The sequence below is a fragment of the Monodon monoceros genome, unplaced genomic scaffold (assembly GCF_005190385.1).
Source record: "Monodon monoceros isolate NGI ecotype Baffin Bay Population unplaced genomic scaffold, NGI_Narwhal_1 Super_Scaffold_6, whole genome shotgun sequence".
In the NCBI taxonomy this organism is placed as follows: domain Eukaryota; kingdom Metazoa; phylum Chordata; class Mammalia; order Artiodactyla; family Monodontidae; genus Monodon; species Monodon monoceros.
Genome location: NW_021703783.1, coordinates 56,589 through 77,324, shown reverse-complemented (window position 1 = coordinate 77,324; position 20,736 = coordinate 56,589). Strand labels below are relative to the sequence as shown.

Here is a 20,736-nt window from a genome sequence, read left to right as displayed (position 1 = left end):
GCAGGTCATTTAGCTACGTATATTAAGAGCCTTAAACTTCGTACACTGTGACCTTGTAATTATATTTTTAAGAATATGTCCTAGGGCTTCCCTGGAGGCGCAGCGGTTAAGAATCCACCTGCCAACGCAGGGGACACGAGTTCGAGCCCTGGTCCAGGAAGATCCCATGTGCCATGGAACAGCTAAACCCATGTGCCACAATTACTGAGCCTGCGCTCTAGAGCCCGCGAGCCACAACTACTGAGCCCGTGTGCCACAACTACTGAAGCCCGTGTGCCTAGAGCCTGTGCTCCGCAGCAAGAGAAGCCACCGCAATGAGAAGCCCGTGCACCACAGCGAAGAGTAGCCCAAGAGTAGCCCCTGCTCACCGCAACTAGAGAAAGCCCACGCTCAGCAACAAAGACCCAATGCAGCCAAAAATAAAAATATAAATAAATAAATTTATATAAAAAAAGAATATCTCCTAGATATTTAAAGATTTTTTTTTGAAGTGGACCATTTTTAAAGTCCTTATTGAATTTGTTGCAATATTGCTTCTGTTTTATGTTTTAGTTTCTTGGCCGCGAGGCATGTGGAGTCTTAGCTCCCCGACCAGGAATCGAACCCGCACCCCCTGCATTGGAAGGCGAAGTCCTAACCACTGGACCGCCAGGGAGGCCCCTCTCCTAGACATTGATTTAGCGTCTGGTTGTATCTGAAGGCCACAGGTTTATTTGCACGGGGACAGAGGAGCAATTGAAGAAACAGCATGGGTTGTGCCCAAGCTTAGACCCGGGGGCAGGCCTGAGCCCTGGGGAGAGATGGCTTCCCGCAAAGCTGAAGAACTTGGTGAAATGAAAAGGCACGAGGCAGTGGGAGGACTGGGCTTGTATCCCACTTCCATGTGAAGGCCCTGCTTGTAGATACGAGGGAACCTTTGTGCATGGATTGCTGTGTCGGGCAGTGCCCTGCAGACACCAGTGGGCACTCCAGGGCAGGTAGGGACAGGGTATGGTGGTTGTGACCTCGCTCCAAAACACAAGAGACTCCTCCTGAGATTCCCACACACCTGGGGAGAATTCACAGGCTGAAGCCTGTGTTGCCAGGAAGACTGGATTCTGGTTAACATGACCTGGTTTATAGCTGCAGTTTTGTTGTGTCCATGACCTTTGGTTTGCCTGAGGAAAAATCACATAGGTAGAAAAAGGTTTTATACCTAAAAATGTTCACTGCAGTTTTTTTATAACTGCAAAAAATTTCAGACAGCCAGAATATTCTGCAATGTTCTGTTGCTACATCAGGCATCACTGTGAAACGGTTGAAAATATACTGCTTTTTCCATTTCACATTATAACAAGGATATTTGATTACAGGCCTCTCTCAATTGCTTGTGCCCATGCAAGGGAAAAGGAGAAAGCCCAGGGCAGAAAAGAATGTGGCAGAAAGTTTATGTATGTGAATATATACATATGGGCGTGGTGTTTGGGTTCCCAAGGACATTCGCCAGCCAGTCCTGGCTGAGTCTCAGCATTTCTTGGTGGAGCCCGTTGAGAAGAAGTCTCTATACCCTGTGTGTGTGGGTTTTGTCTGAGAAAGCTCAATAGACTCAAGGCCCTGCCATTGATTTGCCCTCCTTTGACGGTGTAGTCCCAGCTGAGCTGTGCATGGGGAAGGTCTGCTGGGGAGCACCCTTGGGAACGACACCCAGAGGGTGAGCACAGCAGGGTGGGCAAACGGAGGACTTGAACTCCCAAAATTTGTGACAGAGGCTTCAGCCAATGCTAAGGGGAGCTCGGGGGCTGGGTGACCCTTCTGGCAGGTGGTAAGGCCCTTAGGCCCCCTCATCGCCCAGACTCTGGATAGGGACCGGGCCAGCTTTCTTCACTGGGGTGAATTCTGGAGGGGGCCTCAGCTGGGGGCTGTCGACCACCAACACCCGGTGGCCTGGGGAAGGGCTCCTGTTCCGCCGGAGTGTGTGTGGTCACCACCTCCCGCTACAGGCAGACATAGCTGTTCCCAGCCCCAGTTGCTTGAACGGCCCTGTGTACAACACGTGTGGGTGTTCACAGCAGCCCCTTCCCCAGGAGCCAGGACGGGCTTCCTTGGGGCCAGCGTGTGGACAGCAAGGAGAGGGCTTTGAGCAGCCTTCAGGCAGTGGAGGGCCTGGGAGTGAGGAACAGGGAGACCCAGGTGTCTTGGTCTGGACCCCTTGGTGAATGTTGAACCATTTGCCGGAACAGAGAGCCCAGGGCAGAGGCTGGGGCCGTGGGTCCCAATGAGGACACAGTGGGAATGAGGGACCAAGGGGACGGAGTCTCACTGAGTTGTCGTTTCTCGCCCTAGAGCTTGGCGGGCCAGTCTCCCCAGACACTGATCTCCCCCCGAGCCTGGCTCTTGGGGATCAGAACTGATCACATGGATATGCTTCCCCTTCTCTCATCCTTTCCTCTGCGGTGTGTTTTCACAGAGGTCCGGCCAAGGCCGGCTCATGAGAGCTCTTCCCGGAAGTGAGGTCGCACCGTCCTGAAGACGCCCTGCAGCTGCCGTCCGGGGGTCTTGGAGTGACTGATGATGGGTATGGTTCCGGGTCCCTAGGCCGGTCTTGGCTGTCTCAGCGTTTCTCAGCAAAGCCCATTAGGAGAAGGACGGGAGCAGCAATGGGAAGAGACACAGGGAGCCCCGAGCCCGGGCTCCCAATGGGCCGAGAACCCCAGTCTTCTCTCTTGACTGCACAGAAATGCTTTGCTCGTCCGCTGGACTGTAGAGTTTTGTGGTTGACGATTGCTGCTCTTTGTGCCTCCACTTCTGCATCTGTGAAATGGGGATGATTATGCTCCTGAGCCCATAGGATTGTCGGGAAGAATAATGAGGTTGTTGTGGAAGCTGCTTTAATCTTGTGCTTGGCATGTCGTGGCCCCCAGCCTTCCCCCGGGTGCTAGTGTGTCTGGTGACAAGGTGCTTCTGCTGATTGGGTTCCTGCTGACCACGGATTCTTACGTTCTTACTGCCCCAGCTCGTACACCAGAGCCCTTTCCCTGGGAGCTCTGAGATTAGTGGACTCTCTCCCTCTTAAATTACACACTTTGTGGGGTCTGCGGAGCCCAAGGTTGGGTGGGAAAGGGGAGGTTGGTTGCTAGTGGGTCAGAGAAATACTACCTTTTGGTTTTCTCACATCCTCGTAAGTTCCTTGTGGTTTCCAGCCTCTCAAGGTGAGTTTAGATGAGGTGGATCTCCCCCAGAGCTTTCTTCTGATTCCCTTCCACCACCTGGTAGGGCCTGGGCAGGGGCCTTACCCCCGGGGCCCAGAGTAGATTGCCTGGGAGATGACTCTCGCCCCTGAGCCCGTAGATGCCCGCTGTGAGCCAGCTCTGTAGGGACAGCTTGGGTGGGCAGGGCCCCTAGTTCTCCCCAATGCACTGTCTGTAAGGTTTCTCTTCCTTTGCTCTTACTGTTGCTTGGGTTCTAAGTTTGACAACGAGTGATACACCTCCTTGTGGCCTCTCTTTTCCTAACAGACTGTTAAAACTTCTGCTGCTAATTCACTTTGCAGAGGCTTGTGTTTCTCTCTCCTTTCCAATTTGTTTCCAAGCTCCTTAGTGAATTCTTTGTGCCTCTGGGAGTACCTTATAGAATTTCATGTCCTTAGGAGGGTCTAGAGGAGTGTTTGGTGTTCGTTGAATTCTGTGGCAGGGCTTCCCTCAGTATCTTCCCTCTGCTCTTCATAGGCCCGGTCGGTTTACACAACGTTGGGCAGACCTGCTGCCTTAACTCCCTGATCCAGGTGTTCGTTATGAACATGGAATTCACCAAGATATTGAAGAGGTAAGGCAATTGTTCAGGCAGATAAATGTGTATATTATTTTATGTTTTCAATTATTCAGTTATTCACAGTGGTTTGGACTTTTAGAAGTCTACTTCCAAAAGCTAACAGAGAAAAGATCTTGCTTTGCACAATCTAGACTATATACTATAATCATCTAAGATGATTTTTAAAAAATGTAAATGCTGATCCCACCCCCAGATATTTGGTTCCACTTGGGGCCTAGGTGGGTGTCTAGGGTGGGGCCCAAGCATTCGTACTTTTCAAAAGATTCCCCAGGTGATTCTAAAGTGTAGCCAGATTGGCAGCCACTGACTTGGTTAAAAGGAAGTGGGGACTCTGCCAGTGTCTAATCAATGGGCAGGTCTATGAGTCTATTGATTTTTCTCAAATGAAACACATCCACACTCACACAGTATACACATCGTGAGAACCCTTCTTTCTTTTTTTTTTTTAATGATTAAAAATTTATTTTATTTTATTTTTATTTATTTTTGGCTGCGCTGGGTCTTCGTTGCTGTGCGCGGGCTTTCTCTAGTTGCGGCGAGTGGGAGCTACTCTTTGTTGCGGTGCGCGGGCTTCTTGTTGCAGTGGCTTCTCTTGTTGCGGAGCACGGGCTCTAGGCGCACAGGCTTCAGTAATTGTGGCGTGCAGGGTCAGTAGTTGTGGCTTGCGGGCTTCAGAGCACAGGCTCAGTAGTTGTGGTGCACAGGCTTAGCTGCTCCGCGGCATGTGGGATCTTCCCGGCCAGGGCTCGAACCTGTGTCCCCTGCGTTGGCAGGCGGATTCTTAACCACTGTGCCACCAGGGAAGCCCGAGAACCCTTCTTTCTTCTCAACCTGTTCTGCAGAGACATGCTGAGACTCCGCCAGGACTGACAGGCAAATTTCCTTGGGAACTCAAGCACCACGCCCATATGTATATGTTCACATACATAAACTTTATCACTCATTCTTTTCTGCCTTTTGCTTTCTCCTTTTCCCCTTCCATGGGCATGGGCAGTTGAGAGATGCCAGTGATTAAACAAACCATTGCCAAGATACACTGCCATTCCTTTATGTGTCCTTCCCAGGGCCTAGGTCATACTTGCTTTTGGCCTTTGGAGAACTTCAGACTGGCCATTTTGCTGTGGGTGCAGGACCTACTGCACCTGCCGTTCGTTTTGGTGTGACTGCCGTGCAGAGTGGGGAGAGGGGTGAGGCCGCAGCTGTGCTGATTCCCCTCTCGAGAGGATACTCCCCTATAGCTGATTTGCTAACACGGTAGCTCTTCAACCTTGTCTATATGTCTAAATCATCTAGGAAACTTAAAAATCCTGGTAACTGGGGCCCCCCCCCCCTGAAATTCTGATGTAGTTAGTCTGCAGAGTGGCCTGGACGTGAGATTTTTGAAAGTTCTCCCATGTGATTGTGGTGTGCCCCCGGCACTGGGAACCGTGGGGACAGGGAGGTTCGTGGCTGTTCTCACTCGGCAGGATGACAGTGCCAAGGGGAGCTGCGGAGCAGAGGAGAAGTGTCCCCTTCCAGCTGCTCTTGCTGCTGGAGAAGATGCAGGACAGCCGGGAGAAAGCGGTGCGACCCATGGGGCTGGCCTACTGTCTCCAGATGTACAGTGTACCACGTAAGGCGGTCCTCCTCCAGGAGCTCGGACTCCTGGCCTGGTGCTCTGAGAGGGAGGGGAGCGCGAGGGGGAGGGGACACGGGAGGGGGCAGCAGAGGAGAGGAGAGGAGAGGAGAGGAGGGGGACTGAGGCTCAGTGAGTGAACAGGAAGGAAACCCTTGTGTCGGAGGCACGTGTGTGGATGTGAGATATCTTAAGGAACCCCCATCTTCCAGGTGCAGCACTGATGTTATCTATGCATGTATTACTTCCACACTCACTCTTTTTCTGCCTCCCAGTGGAGTAAGTAAGCCTAAGAGTCTCCTCAAAGCTGATTCAACTGCAGGTAAAGGATTCTAGGGAAACAGAATAAAGGATTCATAAGGAGAAACCATGTTCTACAAAAGGAAACTCTTAAATAGCTTAGTTTTTTTTTTAACAGCCTTAATGAAATATACATCACATACTATAAAATTCAGTCAATTAAAAATGTACAATTCAGAGGTTTTTAGTATTTCACAGAGTTGTGCAATTATCACCACAATCTAAATTTAGCAAATTTTCATCACCCCCCAAAGAAACCCCATACCCATTAGCAGTCATTCTCCTTTGTTTTCTTCTAGGTTTTATACTTTTAGCTCTTACATTAGATCCATGTTTCACTTAGAGCTAAATTTTGTGAATGGTGTGAGATAGGAGTCCAACTTCATTCTCCTGCATGTGGGCATCCAAGTGTTCCAGCACCATTTGTTGAAAATACTACTCTTTTCCCACTGAATTGATTCAGCCTCTTTCCTTGTTACAACAAGCATCCTTTCATTTCAGCTTGACGAACTCCTCTCAGCTGTCCTTGTAAGGCAGGTCTAGTGGTGATGAGCTCTCAGTGTTTCTTTGTCTGGAAAGCCTTTGTCTCTCCTTCATTTCTGAAGGACCGTGTTGCTGGATACAGTTTTCTTTATCAGCAGTTGTCCCTTTCATCGCTTGCCCTATCATCCCACTTTCCCATGGTCTGTAAGGTTTGTGCTGAGAAATGTGCTGATAGTCTTATGAGGGTTCCCTTGTAGGTGATAAACTTCCTGTCTCTTGCTTTTAAGATCTCTCTTTGTCTTTGATTTTCGACATTATTTTTGACAGTATTATGATGTGTCTTGGAGAACATCTGTTCAAAGGGAATATGTTTGGGGACCAGTGAGCTTCATGAACTTCAATATCTAAATCTCTCCCCAGATTTGGGAAGTTGCAGCCACTATTTCTTTAGATGAGTTTTCGGCCCCCTTTCCCCTCTCTTCTTCTGGGACTCCATTGAAGTGTAGGTTGTTTCTCTTAATGGAGTCCCATAGACTTTCTTCAATCCTTCTCAGTCTTTTTGCTCCTTTGACTGGACAGTTTCAAATGACCTGCCTTCTAGTTCACTGATTCCTTCTGCTTGGTCCAGTCTGCTTTTGAAGCTCTCTGTTGAATTCTTCAGTTCAATATTCTTTAGCTCCAAAATTGCCCTTTGGTTCTTTTTTATGTTCTCTATCTCTTTGTTGAACTTCTGTTTTTCTTGTATTGTTTTCCTGATTTATTTAAATTGTTAATCTGTGTTCTCTGGTAGCTCTCCGAGCATCTTTAGAACAATTATTTAGAATTATTTTTCAGACAATTTGGTATCTCCATTTCTTTGGTTTCAGTTACTGGAAGTTTACTGTTTCTTTTGGTGGTATCATGTTTCCCTGATTGTCCATGATCCCTGTAGACTTGTGTAGGGACTTTGCTAAGAAGGACCTTCACCTGCAGCTGGGGTGTGCTGTGATCCAGGTGTAGTGGTGTGAGGCTTGTGGTGGCTCTGGGTCTGGGTGGGTGTGATATCTCATTGGCTCAGGCTGCTGGGGTCCACGACCTCGATAACTGTGCCATCCTTGGAGAGAGCTGCAGGGGGTCTGAAGTAGCTGCAAGGGCTGTGAGGTAGTATTTCATTGTAGTTTTTTTTTTTTTTTTTTGTGGTACGCGGGCCTCTCACTGTTGTGGCCTCTCCCGTTGCGGAGCACAGGCTCCGGACGCGCAGGCTCAGCAGCCATGGCTCACGGGCCCAGCCGCTCCGCGGCATGTGGGATCTTCCCGGACCAGGGCACGAACCCACGTTCCCTGCGTCGGCAGGCAGACTCTCAACCACTGCGCCACCAGGGAAGCCCTTCATTGTAGTTTTGATTTGTATTTCCCTAATGATTAGTGATGCTGGGCATCTTTTCATGTGCTTACTGCCATTTGTATGTCTTCTTTGGAAAAATATCTATTCCAGTTCTTTGCCCATTTTTGAATTGGGTTATTTTTGTTGTTGAGTTTAAAAGTTCTATATATTCTGGATGTTAATCCCTTATCAGATATATGCTTTGCAAATATATTCTCTCATTCTGTGGGGTGCCTTTTTACTCTGGGGATACTGTCTTTTGATGCATACATTTTAAAAATTTTCATGAAGTTGAAGTTTTCTATGTTTTCTTTTGTTACCTGTGCCTTTGGTGTCACATCCAAGAAGTCATTGCCAAATCCAAGGTCATGTGCTTTTGTCCTATGTGTTCTTCTAAGCATTTTATTGTTTAGGGCCTTACATTTAGGTCCTTCATCTGTTTTGAATTAATTTTTGTATATGCAGTTAGAAGTGTTCAACTTCATTTCTTTACATGTGGATATCCAGTTTCCCCAGCATCATTTGTTGAAGAGACTATCCTTTCCCGACTGTATACTCTTGGCTCCCTTGTCAAAAATTATTGGACCATACATGTGAGGATTCATTTCTGGACTCTTTATTCTATTGCATCAATCTGTATGTCTGTCCTTATGCCAGTACCACACTGTTTTGATTACTATAGCTGTGTAGTAAGTTTTGAAATGAGAAAGTGTGAGTCCTCTAGTTTGTTATTCTTTTTCAGAATTGTTTTGACATTTTGGGGTCCCTTAAGATTCTATATGAATTTTATGATGAGTTTTTCTATTTCAGCAAATATCTTATTGGGATATTGTTAGGGATTGCATTGAATATGTAGATTGCTTTGGGTAGTATTGACTTTTAAATAATATTAAATATTCTAGTCCATGTACATGGAATGTGTTTCCATTTATTTATGACTTCTTTAATTTCTTTCAGCAGTGTTTTGTAGTTTTCATAATACAACTCTTTTACCAATTTGGTTAAGTTAATTCCTAAGTATTTTATTGTTTTTGAAGCTATTATAGATGGATTTGTTTGTGTTATTTCATTTTCAAATTGTTTATTGTTCATGTATGTATAGAAATACAATTGACTTTTGTGTGTTGATTTTGTATCATATTTTTAATTTCATTTATTAGATCTAAAAGCTTTGTTTCGTGGAGTCTTTTAACATATGAGATTATATCATCTGCAAACAGTGGTAATTTTACTTCTTCCTTTCCAATTTGGATGCATTTTATTTCTTTTCTTATCTAATTGCTCTGGCTAGAACTTCCAGTACTGTGTTGAATAGAAGTGGTGAAAGCAGGCATCCTGCTTTTACAGAGACCCGCACTCCACTGTCCTAGTTGTATGTCACCTTTCTTTAGCTTTCCATAGCAGTTTGTACACCTGGGGAATTTTTCTCATTCTTCTTCTTTTTTTTAAAAAAATAAATTTATTTATTATTATTATTTTTTTTTTGGCTGAGTTGGGTCTTCGTTCCTGTGTGCGGGCTTTCTCTAGTTGCGGTGAGCGGGGGCTACTCTTCCTTGTGGTGCGCGGGCTTCTCATTGTGGTGGCTTCTCTTGTTGCGGAGCACGGGCTCTAGGCATGCGGGCTTCAGTAGTTGTGGCACGTGGGCTCAGTAGTTGTGGCACACATGTTTAGTTGCTCCACGGCATGTGGGATCTTCCCGGACCAGGGCTCGAACCCGTGTTCCCTGCATTGGCAGGTGGATTCTTAACCACCGTGCCACCAGGGAAGGCCCTAAATTCTTCTTTGAATTGTGAGTACATGGATACTTGCCTCCCACTAGACTATAGGTTTCTTGGGGATAGGAACTTTCTCTGGCCTCTGCAATGCCTTGCACGTAGCAGGTGTGAAGGAAGTTATGGGTTGGGCAAGCATCCCTGTATTTCTTAGATGAATCGGGACTCCTGGTTCTGGGATGGTCAGATGTGGCAAGGTGGCTCTATGTGGCAAGCTGACGCGACTCCCTTTATGTCCTGTGTGGTGGACAGCCTTCTGAAAATAATTCCCTGGAGACTGCATCAGTGCAGCCTGCTACCAGGCTGCTTGTCTACAGTTTGGGATTATTAGCTTGGAATGTGGATTAATTAACCATTCAACTAATATGTAATGTTCACCTATTATGTGCCAGTTACTGAGCTGGTAAGGGAATTAGACTGACAGAGTATTTGCCTCCATGGAGCTGACAGTTTAGAGGAGAGACACAGGCCAAAACAAAATACAACCCCAAAACATTAAGTACAGATTGTGATAAGTATCATGGAGGAAATGGTGTTGAGATGGCAGATATGAATGTTTAATACCTTTTCTTGCAACGTCTTTGCAACTCGGGAACATGGATTCATTCACCCCTGTGCACCGCTTGTAGCCTGATGTTCGCGTGTGTAGGATTCATGGCTTATTCCTGCTTCCTCTCCGCTAGCACCCTCTGTCACTGAGAAGGTTATTTCCCTTCTTGTTCTCCCGTACACCTTTGGGGAAGACCTGGGTCAGGTATTAGTGTTGGGAAACTGCTCAATTTTAAGGGGAGTGAATAAAGAAAATACGGAGAGGCATAGAGAAGTCAGTGGCCACATGAGTCCAGTTGGAGGCTTGGCAGGGACATAGAGAATCCACCACTGACTATTGGTTTTGTGTAGCTGGGTTCCCCAGCGGAGGCCAGCAGGGGTGGGTGGCAACTCAGAGGACAGAAGACTTGTGTGATGCAGTGGGGCTGGACTTTGAGTTTTAAAAGGAGTTCTCAAAATCAATACCAAGCTTATCTTTCATTTTTATGACCGAACATCCTGTGGAAACTTAGCCTGAAAGCGGGGAAAGGCAACGTGACGAGTGTTCGCATGCATCTAGGTAGCTGGGGCAGGAGGGCAGGACAGGTGTCCCTGGGTCCTCACCCTGGGCGTTACTTTTCTCTTTGGCCAGTGTTTGTCCAGCATGATGCTGCCCAGCTCTACCTCACAGTCTGGAACCTGATTAAAGACCAAATCACAGATGTGGACTTGGTAAGTCCTAGAACGAGAGAGCTCAGAAGGTGAAGATGCTGTCCATGTGATGTGTAGAGAGGATTGAAAGGGGAAATGCATGTAAAATGCTTATCACGATTGCATAGTGCAGTTGCTGTGATTTCTCTACGCCTTTGTGAGCGAGCGGAGAGCGGCTGCCCTTCCGGAGCTGTGTGCGGTGGCTCCAGCGCTGGAGCTTGGCCGGACCTGCTTACTCGCGGCTTTCTCTGCACCTTCATCCTCCTCCCCCTCCCTTTTGCAGGTAGCGAGGCTGCAGGCCCTCTATGCCATTCGCGTGAGGGAGTCCCTCGTTTGCCTTGGATGTACCATGGAGAGTGACAGAAGCAGCAGCATGCTGACCCTCCCTGTCTCTCTTTTCGACATGGATTCAAAGCCCCTGAAAACACTGGTGAGGGGTCCTTGTGGGGAGTTTTCTGTTCCCACACAGCCCAGAGCTTCTGGTGCCCCCTTCCTTCTTTAATCCACCCTTGGCTTTTAAAAAATCATTTCCGCTTCCTTTGCATGGCTCTGGCTAAGTTCTCCTTTCATTTGCGGGGAAAAAACGTTTCTCCTCCTACGGCCCCTTATCCTCACTGCTTCCTCCAAAACGTAGGTCTTTCCTGAGACCCTGGCACATGTACCACGCTGGGGTGGATGTTAGGGGACCTGGGGAAAATGAGGAGAGAAGCTTAAGCTCATCGGCAGGGTGAGGGGTTGTACCCAGAAGGTAATAACCTTGCCTTTCCCTTGCTCCCCTGGGACAGGAGGACGCCCTCCGCTGTTTCTTCCAGCCCAGGGAGCTGTCCAGCGAGGACAAGTGCTTCTGTGGGAACTGTGAGAAGAAGACCTGCTGGAAGCAGGTACTTGCTCCCAAACCGGGTGCTTCTGGCCCGTCTGGGGTTCCCCTTGGGGGCCTCCCACTGAGGGAGGGAATCCCTTCAGGCTGGGGATCCTGGGGCTTGTGACTTCCAGGGCTGTGGGTACGCTCCTCGGACCCCATCACTGAGACGGACGGGGGAAGGCACAAGAGCGGGGGCTGTTTTCCCCTCAGGGCCAGACTCCCCTGGGAGGGGAGCAGACCCCGTAGTTCCCCTGGGTTCCTGGGCGGAGCCCTGGGCTTCTTGAGCCTTCTGTGGGAGGCCCAGCAGATCCAGCAGGCAGGGCCCTTACCGTGTGATTCCATTCCGCTCCCTTCTTTTCTGGAAGAAGAACATACCATCGGCCCTGGTGTTTCTCGGAATCAACCTGTTTCAAGTGCCTGGGACTCGTCTCCATGGTGACTTTGGTTTTTCCAGGTCTTGACACTGACCCACCTGCCCCAGACATTGACCATCCACCTCATGCGTTTCTCCAGCAAAAATCTGCGGACAGAAAAAATCTGCCACTCACTGTGTTTCCCCCAGAACTTGGATCTAAATAAGCTCCTTGAGATGGAGGGAGAGCCCTGCGCTGCTGAGGAGCAGGTGAGGGCCCCTCGTGTCCCTTCCACCCCCCACGTAAGACACCCCGTCCTTTGTTTGTCTTCCCTCCCCTTAGATGATTGGCATCAAGATTACCAGAGATGCATTTTGAGCATCCTTCTCTTCTCCGGTGGCCGAGGTCGGGACACAGAGGGAGGGACGGTCACCAATGGCTTGGTATGATTCATAGAAACATATTCATACACTCGAGAAACACTTGTTTTTCAAAAAAGGAGTTTAATGATGGGAACCCGAGTCTCTCGAATAACAGTGATGGGCTGTTAGCCTCACATTGCCACCAACATTTGCTGTTGGCCGTTGCATTTCTTTTAAGATTCAAAAGACTTTATTTCTGATGATTGGATTTGTACTCATCTACCTCACAGCAATGAGGGAAGGAACCCATAAGTCAGAACATTCCTTTTAAATAGGATGTGCAGTGCTTACGTAGCTACAGGTAACCACAGCACCCTGGGTTTTAAATAGAGCCCCAGCCTAACGTTCTACTTCCGGCAGCTTATGCTTACCTTGGGGATAATAAGAAAGCAGCCAGCACGTTGGGCCAAATTGATTCAGAGTCAAGTTGGATTCAATTGTCTTGAGCTAATGAATTATTGGGAAATTCTGAGAAAAAAGTGACATAAATGTCTTTTCTCCATAGGTTTAAAATGCTACATTTATTCCTATACAGATGTGAGTCCATTTGTGGACTTTCTGTTTTGTTCCACTGGGCGGTTTACTATCCATGCTCTAGAACTATGGCTTTTTAAACATTGAGGCCTGACAGCGTGTTATAGTGTCTCTTTCCCTGTTCAGGGCATGTACATTTCATAGGATTCTCAGTTTCTTTCCTTCTAGTTTCCTTATTTCCACTTGCACAGCCTACCTAATGAAATATATCTTAAAATTTTTTTTCCTCTTGAAAAGACTTGTGAGGAATTATAGAATGAATCTCCACATCCACCAACGGCTTAAACAGTTACCTAACTCATGGCCACTCTTGCTTCACCTGCACCCCATCCTCTTCTCTCTCCAAACCTCTACTGGATGATTTTGACGCAAATCCCAGACACCATACATGTCATTTGTAAGCATTTCATTATGTCTCTCTAAAGAATAAGCACTCTTTTTCCAAACATGACCAAGTCCATCTTATGATTCTTTAATATCCTCTAATAGCCGGTAAATATTTGGATTTCCCTGACTGTCCTGTAAGTTGTTTGCTTTGTTTGAATCTAGAGCCAAATAAAGTCTACACTTGTATTTGCTTACCTTTGTTTCCTCCCTCCCTCCCCCTTGCCTTTCTTTCTTCTTCAGGTTAAGTTTCTTTGATGCTTCTCCTCCTTTTCTTTTCCTTGAAATTTATTTGCTTGAAGGTTTTTTTAAATGTATATCCAGAATTGGCTGGCGGGTCTTATTTAACATACTCCTCTAGCCCTGGTATTTCTCGTGAACTGAGAGTTAGATCCAGAGATTGCCCTGCACTTTTTGCACAGCAAAGGAAACCATAAACAAGACAAAAAGACAACCCTCTGAATGGGAGAAAATATTTGTAAATGAAGCAACTGACAAAGGATTAATCTCTAAAATATACAAGCAGCTCATGCAGCTCAATATCAAAAAAAACAACAACCCAATCCAAAAATGGGCAGAAGACCTAAATAGACATTTCTCCAAAGAAGACATACAGATCGCCAACAAATACATGAAAGGATGCTCAACATCACTAATCATTAGAGAAATGAAAATCAAAACCACAATGAGGTATCACCTCACACCAGTCAGAATGACCATCATCAAAAAATCTACAAGCAACAAATGCTGGAGAGGGTGTGGAGAAAAGGGAACCCTCTTGCACTGTTGGGAATGTAAATTGATACAGCCACTATGGAGAACTGTATGGAGGTTCCTTAAAAAGCTAAAAATAGAACTACCATATGACCCGGAAATCCCACTACTGGGCAGATAGCCTGAGAAAACCATAATTCAAAAAGAGTCACGTACCACAATGTTCACTGCAGCACTATTTACAATAGCCAGGACATGGAAGCAAGCTAAGTGTCCATCGACAGATGAATGGATAAAGAAGATGGGGCACATGTATACAATGGAATATTACTCAGCCATAAAAAGAAATGAAATTGAGTTATTTGTAGTGAGGTGGATGGACCTAGAGTCTTGGCGTACAGAGTGAAGTAAGTCAGAAAGAGAAAAACAAATATCGTATGCTGACACATATATATGGAATCTAAAAAAAAAAATAAGGTGCTGATGAACCTAGGGTCAGGACAGGAATAAAGAGTCAGACGTAGAGAATGGACTTGAGGACACGGGGAGGGGGAAGAGTAAGCTGGGACGAAGTGAGAGAGTGGCACTGACATATATACACACTACCAAATATAAAATAGATAGCTAGTGGGAAGCAGCCGCATAGCACAGGGAGATCAGGTTGGTGCTTTGTGACCACCTAGAGGGGTGGGATAGGGAGGGTGGGAGGGAGACGCAAGAGGGAGGGGATATGGGGATATATGTTTACGTATAGCTGATTCACTTTGTTATACAGCAGCAACTAACACACCATTGTAAAGCAATTATACTGCAATAAAGATGTAAAAAAAAAATCCAGTGTAACATCCCCACGTGAGAATAGAGAATGATTTTAGCCCTCCCTTTTGGAGGACTAAGCTTCGTTTGTCCTACCCTCATCCTGTCCCCTTCATGATCTTGTTTCAAAGTCTCAGGTTAGGGATATTATTTGACTGTGTTGAGAAAACAAGTACAATTTTCCCAACTCACGTGGAGATCTTGCTCACAATCAGTGAAAACTCTCTCTCTTGCCACTGTTGTCTTTTCACAGAGAATTCTCTCTTATCTTGACTTGCTAAGATTTGAGGGAGTAGAAAGACTTACTGCCAAACCTAGTGAATACTTTTTGGTCTTTCCCTTACTTGATCTTTTTGTGATATTCTGTTATTGATCCTATTCTCCTTCAAAGTCTGCCTACTCTAGGCCTCTCTCCTGGGGTTTCTTTCTCCATTGCTGGATCCTTTCCTGCCCATTTTTATTGGTATTTAGTTTTAATTCCATTCCTTTTTCTTCCCATTTTTTGAATGTCATCTCATTAATTCTCATGGTTTCAATCACCTCAAACTGAAGACTTCCAGTCCCTGTCTCCTGCTCAGGTCTCACTCTTGACCTCCAAACAGTGTGTCCACCTCCTACTCAGTGCTGTCACACGGTCCCCAAATGCACTGTCTTCATCCCCAGACACCTCTGTTCCATGTGTGACCTTATAGCAGCAGCATCTTCCTAATTTCCAAGCCAAAAATCTGGGGTTCATCCTTGTAGTGCCCCCTACTTGCTCCCCCACCACCATATCCATCAGTTGCAAAGGACTTATTATTTTTCCTTAACTTTGCACAAATCTGTCCCCTCGTCTCTGCGTTCACCCTCACTTCCTCAGTATAGGGGTCGAGAGCTTGGGCTTCGAAGCCGGGCAGGCCTGGGTTAAACTCCCACCTCTTCTCTTTATGAGCTCTGACCCTTGAGTAAATTACTCTGCTCCCTGAGCTCAGATTCCACGTCTGCAAAGTAGGATTTATGCTGGCACCCAGTTTACAGGTTTGCTGTGGATGTTAAATGGAACAATGCATGGGAAGACTTGGCCAGGTGCTGGCAGTCAGCTAGTAATTGCTGTGTTAATAATGCTTATTATCGTTTACTGGCTGATCCCGGGGTTAATGGCTGGGCTCTCAACACTTCTTCCTCGTGCCATCGTGGTTCCCTAACTTGTCCCATTGGCTCTGCCTCACTTGAACTCTCAGTCCATTTTCCACACCACGTTATTTCAGTGTTTCTCAAACACAAATCCGATGATGTTGCTCCCCTGCGTAAAGCCTTCCGACGGCTCCCGCTGCTCGGGATAAAGTTCTGATTCCTGACTTGGCCTTTGTGGACGTTAATCCCATGGCTCCCAGCACCCCCAGCTGCATTTCCGGGTGCACTGTTCTGTTCCCACCGGGCAGCCACAGTTCCTGGTCCATACTCCATCACGCGTGTGCCACGATGACCCTTCAGGGTCAGTTCAAGCACGTCTTCTCTGGGAGCTTTCCTCAGCAGGTCATTCCTTCTCCTTTTTGGAGCAAAAAGTGGTTCTTCCCAAATTTACCTCCAAATAAATGCATCTGGTATAAAACATGGGATTACAGCTCTGGCATAATTAGTTGTGAGTCTTGAGGTCAAAGACAGTTTTCTAGTGCCCTGGAAGCACCAGTGCCTGGCAGAGAAAGGCACTGAATGAGCAAAGGCACGATGAAGTAGTTTCCTCCTCCTAGACGAGGGTCAGAAGAGGAGGGATGATGGGGCTCTCTTTGTCCTTGTGTCCTTCAGCGTGGGGGACAGTATGAACTCTTCGCTGTGATTGCCCATGTGGGGAAGGCTGACTTTGGTCACTACTGTGCTTATGTCCGGAGTTCTGTGAATGGAAAATGGTTCTGCTTCAATGACTCCAACGTTTGCTGGGTGAGAAACATCCTCCAGAATTGCCTCTTGCCCTGGATTCTGCACCTCTAATAAGTTCTGAGCCAGGACTAGATGGACCTTCAAGGCCCAGACACGCTGTGGTCCTGTTCTCTGTGTGTGTGGCCTTTCGTGGGCTTTGAAGCCCTTTTCTGCATGGAGTCCCTGTCTGGTTTACAGCGTTCTGCTACTCCACTTAGCTCAGTGTCTAGGTTTTTGGGATTCTAGGCTCAGTGCCCTGTAGCCTCATGCTCTGGGGGAAGCTTACTGAAAGCAAGAAGAGTCAGAAAGAGTTAGAAAATCTTGGCTCATCAACACCAAGTTTAAACAGAGGGACAGTGTACTAAAGAAACTTCATACCCACGGCACCTGTCACTAGGTGATCCAGGTCATGGGTGTAATGGGGGTGGGTTTGTCTGGGTGAGTGAGGGAGGGCCGCTTCACCTTGTCTGTCTGTGTGCTTCCAGGTGTCCTGGGAAGACGTCCAGTGTACCTATGGAGATCACAGCTACCGCTGGTGAGAGAGCACTGGGGTGGTGGGGTCCCAACGCGCTCACACACCCTGAGCAGTATAGGGTGCTAGATGCTCTATGAAACGCTCTTGGACTCAGCTGCCACTCGCCTTTGGATGGCCCCCTAGTGAATACTGCTCAGCCTCATCTTTCAGTACCACCCACCACACTGCTCTTCCTGCAGTTTAGACTCCAACAGTACTGATGTATAAGTGGCTCCCAAATATCACGCTGTGCGTGGCTTTGCGCGGGCTGTTCCCGGCCTGTGCTGCCTTTTCCTAATTTGTCACTGTGGCAACCCCCCTCTCATGCTTCAGTACTTCTGCTCGTGCCCACCTGCTCTGTAAAGGCTTCCCAGCAGCATCCAGGCAGGTTTGTAGGAGCTTCTCAGATGCTTTCCCTGCATTTGGAGCTCACCTCCTTTACAGCAAGGATCCCACTGCTCTGTAAGTGTTCGCCTACATAACATTCTTTCACATTAACCATGAACTTTTTGGAGGCAAAGATCACTCTTTTCCTCCTTCTTTGTCTGGTACAGTGGCTTGCATGTAGTAAATAACAATAACTAAATTGTTAAAAATCAATAACTACAGAGGGGAAGCTGGAGAGAAAAAAGCTGGGTGAAGGTAAAGCAGAGACTTTGTAAGTTTTTCCTGCTAAGCTTAGAGGTGACATTGTACACTAAGCATGATGTGCGGGATGACCCCAGCTGCACACGTAGGCCTTCACTTGGAAACTAATGAATTAGGTGAAATTCGTGCTTGGAATCCTCCCCGCCTCCACCTTGTACCTTTTGTCTTCTCTTCCTTTTCTTCTAAGCATCTCCTTAGATGCCCACTCTTTGTCACCTTTTGGTTGTCAGTGATCCCCCATTATTATTATTTTTTTAAAAAATATTTATTTATTTATTTGGCTGCATGGGGTCTTAGTTGTGGCACGAGGGATTTTCATTGCAGCGCACGGGCTTCTTTCTAGTTGCGGCGTGCAGGCTCCAGAGCATGCGGGCTCAGCAGTTGCAGCGTGTAGGCTTAGTTGCCCTGCGACATGCGGGATCTTAGTTATCTGACCAGGGATCGAACCCATGTCCCCTGCATTGGAAAGCGGATTCTTTTTTTTTTTTAAATTAATTACTTTTATTTTTGGCTGCATTGGATCTTCCTTGCTGCCCATGGGCTTTCTCTAGTTGTGGCGAGCAGGGGCTACTCTTCATTGCGGTGCACGGACTTCTCATCGTGGTGACGTCTCTTGTTTCAGAGCATGGGCTCTAGGCGCGCAGGCTTCAGTAGTTGTGGCACGTGGGCTCAGTAGTTGTGGTGCACGGGCTTAGTTGCTCCGTGACACGTGGGATCTTCCCGGACCAGGGCTCAAACCCATGTCCCCTGCACTGGCAGGCGGATTCTTAACCGCTGTGTGGAAGGTGGATTCTTAACTACTGGACCACCAGGGAGGTCCCAATAACCCATCATTTAGATCAGGATTTGGCAGACTTTCTCTGTAAAAGGCCAGAGAGTGAATGTTTCAGCCTCTGGGACACAAAGTCTCTGTCGCAACTCCTCAACTCTGCCTCTGCAGCACAAAAGCAGCCACAGATGATACGTGGGTGAATAAGCGTGGGTTTGTTCCAGTTATGTTTATTTGCAAAAACAGGGTTGGATATGGCTCACAGGCTCATAGTTTGTCAACCCCTGATTGAGACGTTAACTAGCAGCTTAATAATAGTTATTTTCCCAGGTCACCAGTTTTGTCCCCTCTAAGTTGATGGATATGAAGACTTGATCCAATAACCTGGAAAGTTTTCTGACGGGTGTCCTATCGTGAATTAATAATGTATTAATTAACTATGAATGTTTCATTTCTGTGACGCTGTTGCAATTGTTTTCTTCCTAGGCGGGAAACTGCATATCTTCTGGTTTACGTGAAGATTGAGTCCTAATGGATGTACCCTAAACCTTCAGAGACCTACAGAGTATCATTTTCCTTTTCTGTTCCTGGATCTGCAGACTCTTTTAAGATATTCTGCAGTGAGGAGAGGCACTGTTTTGAAATTGTTTAATTAAACTTTATTTATTATCAGTGGTGGTTATCAAAATACTTAACAGTGACACTGTGCAGGTTTGGATCAGTCAGAGTGGATACTTCCACCAGTGGACCCTGGCCCCATGGCTGCATCAGGTCTGGAGTACTCCTGCTGTACAAGGTGGTGGTCCTTTAGCTGGGAGATTGTGGAGCCCAGGGGCTCCCAGGGGAGTAGAAACCAGGCCAGCACTGGTAGCAAGGAGCAGTCAGGTGGCAAGGGGCAGTGGTAGGGAACTATTTCCATATTTTACAGCTAAGGTTACTGTACTGGTTGGTACTGACTGTATATCATTTCTGTTTATAATTTAAAAAATTTTAGAACCTGTATCAATTACATAAAACTCAAGTGCTTTGTAATTGTTATTCATTTATTTGGCAAATATGTATTGATCACCTACTCTCCATGAGATGGTGTGCCAGACACAATAATGAATAAAGTTCTTTCTCTCAAAAGGAGTTTTTAGTTTAATGGGGGTTATACTAAGGGTTAGTGCTACAGGAATTCAAAGGAAAGTGAAATTTCTCCTGTTTGGGGGCCATGGGAGGAGCCTGAAGGCTGAAATGGGGCTTAGAGTGACGACAGTTAGTTTACAGGGAGAAGAATACCCAGTGGCATGCTTGAAAGGGCAAGGTTCAAGGTCCAAAGGTCATCCACACACCTGGATGGAAGGGAAGTGGGGCTCAGAATGTAGAAGGTCTTGATCTAGCCTCAGAAGTTTGGGTTTAATTTAATAAGTAATGAGGAATTTCTTTTTTTTTTGGAAAGGGTTCAAAAAGGAAAGGAACAGTTAGTGGTGTTTTCGTAAAATGGATTTGCCAGGGCTGGCGACATGGATTAGAGACAGGATGGCAGAGTGGGTGGAAGGGCGTTCACAGTCTCTGGAACCACGTTAGAGGAAGAACATGGATGGTGAGGGGGGGTCCCGGGAGAATCCGTACCAACCTGGGAGGTGAGTATGTGGACAGCCCCGTCTTACAGATGAAGTGACTGAGTCCTTCACATGTTTAACAACTTGCTCCAGGTTTCATACTTGGTAAGTGGCAGGGGCCAAAACTTCCAACGTGAAATGTGGGTGGTTTATTATTTTACTTTTATTGGCAAAAAATTAGCCATGCAAGAATAAATTCTCACTGTAAAATATATCGATAGAACCTCTTCCTGAGACATAAACATTGTTAAACAGGTGTGTATTCGTTTCCCAGCACTGCCGTAACAAATTATCACAAAGTGCTTGGCTAAAAACAAGAGAAATTTTATTCTCTCACAGTCTGGATGCCAGAAGTCTGAACTCGAGGTGCCACAGGGCTGGTTCCTTCCGGAGGCTGTGAAGGAGAGTCTGGCTGGCCTCTCTCCTGGCAGCTGGTGGTACGGCCCTGCCTGTCATTGCTTGCGTGTCACTGGGTCACTCTGGTCTCTACCTCTGTCTTCCCGTGGCCATCTTCCCTGTGTGTTTTAGTGTAAGGACACCAGCCACAACTTAGGGCCCATCCTAATCTGGCGTGACCTCATTTTCACTTGTCTGATTACATCTGCAAAGACTCTATTTCCAAATAAGTTCACACATTCTGA

The 20,736-nt window shown here is 46.8% G+C and overlaps 1 protein-coding gene across 4 annotated transcripts; it reads left to right on the top strand.

Moving 5' to 3' along the window:
- The first annotated feature begins 2,444 nt into the window (after positions 1-2,444).
- Positions 2,445-19,610, top strand: USP18 (ubiquitin specific peptidase 18). Of its 4 annotated transcripts, none has more exons than XM_029204204.1 (10): positions 2,445-2,554; positions 3,705-3,801; positions 5,274-5,419; positions 10,521-10,600; positions 10,863-11,009; positions 11,365-11,460; positions 11,896-12,063; positions 16,450-16,581; positions 17,046-17,095; positions 18,978-19,610. In XM_029204204.1, the coding sequence occupies exons 1-10, from the start codon at positions 2,548-2,550 to the stop codon at positions 19,021-19,023; spliced, it is 969 nt and encodes a 322-aa protein (XP_029060037.1). In that variant the 5' UTR covers positions 2,445-2,547; the 3' UTR covers positions 19,024-19,610. The 4 variants fall into 4 exon arrangements, with proteins under 4 accessions (XP_029060037.1, XP_029060038.1, XP_029060039.1 ...); XM_029204205.1 differs by having other exon boundaries at positions 10,521-10,604; positions 10,867-11,009; XM_029204206.1 differs by lacking the exon at positions 16,450-16,581 and having other exon boundaries at positions 18,978-19,152.
- The last annotated feature ends 1,126 nt before the right edge of the window (positions 19,611-20,736 follow it).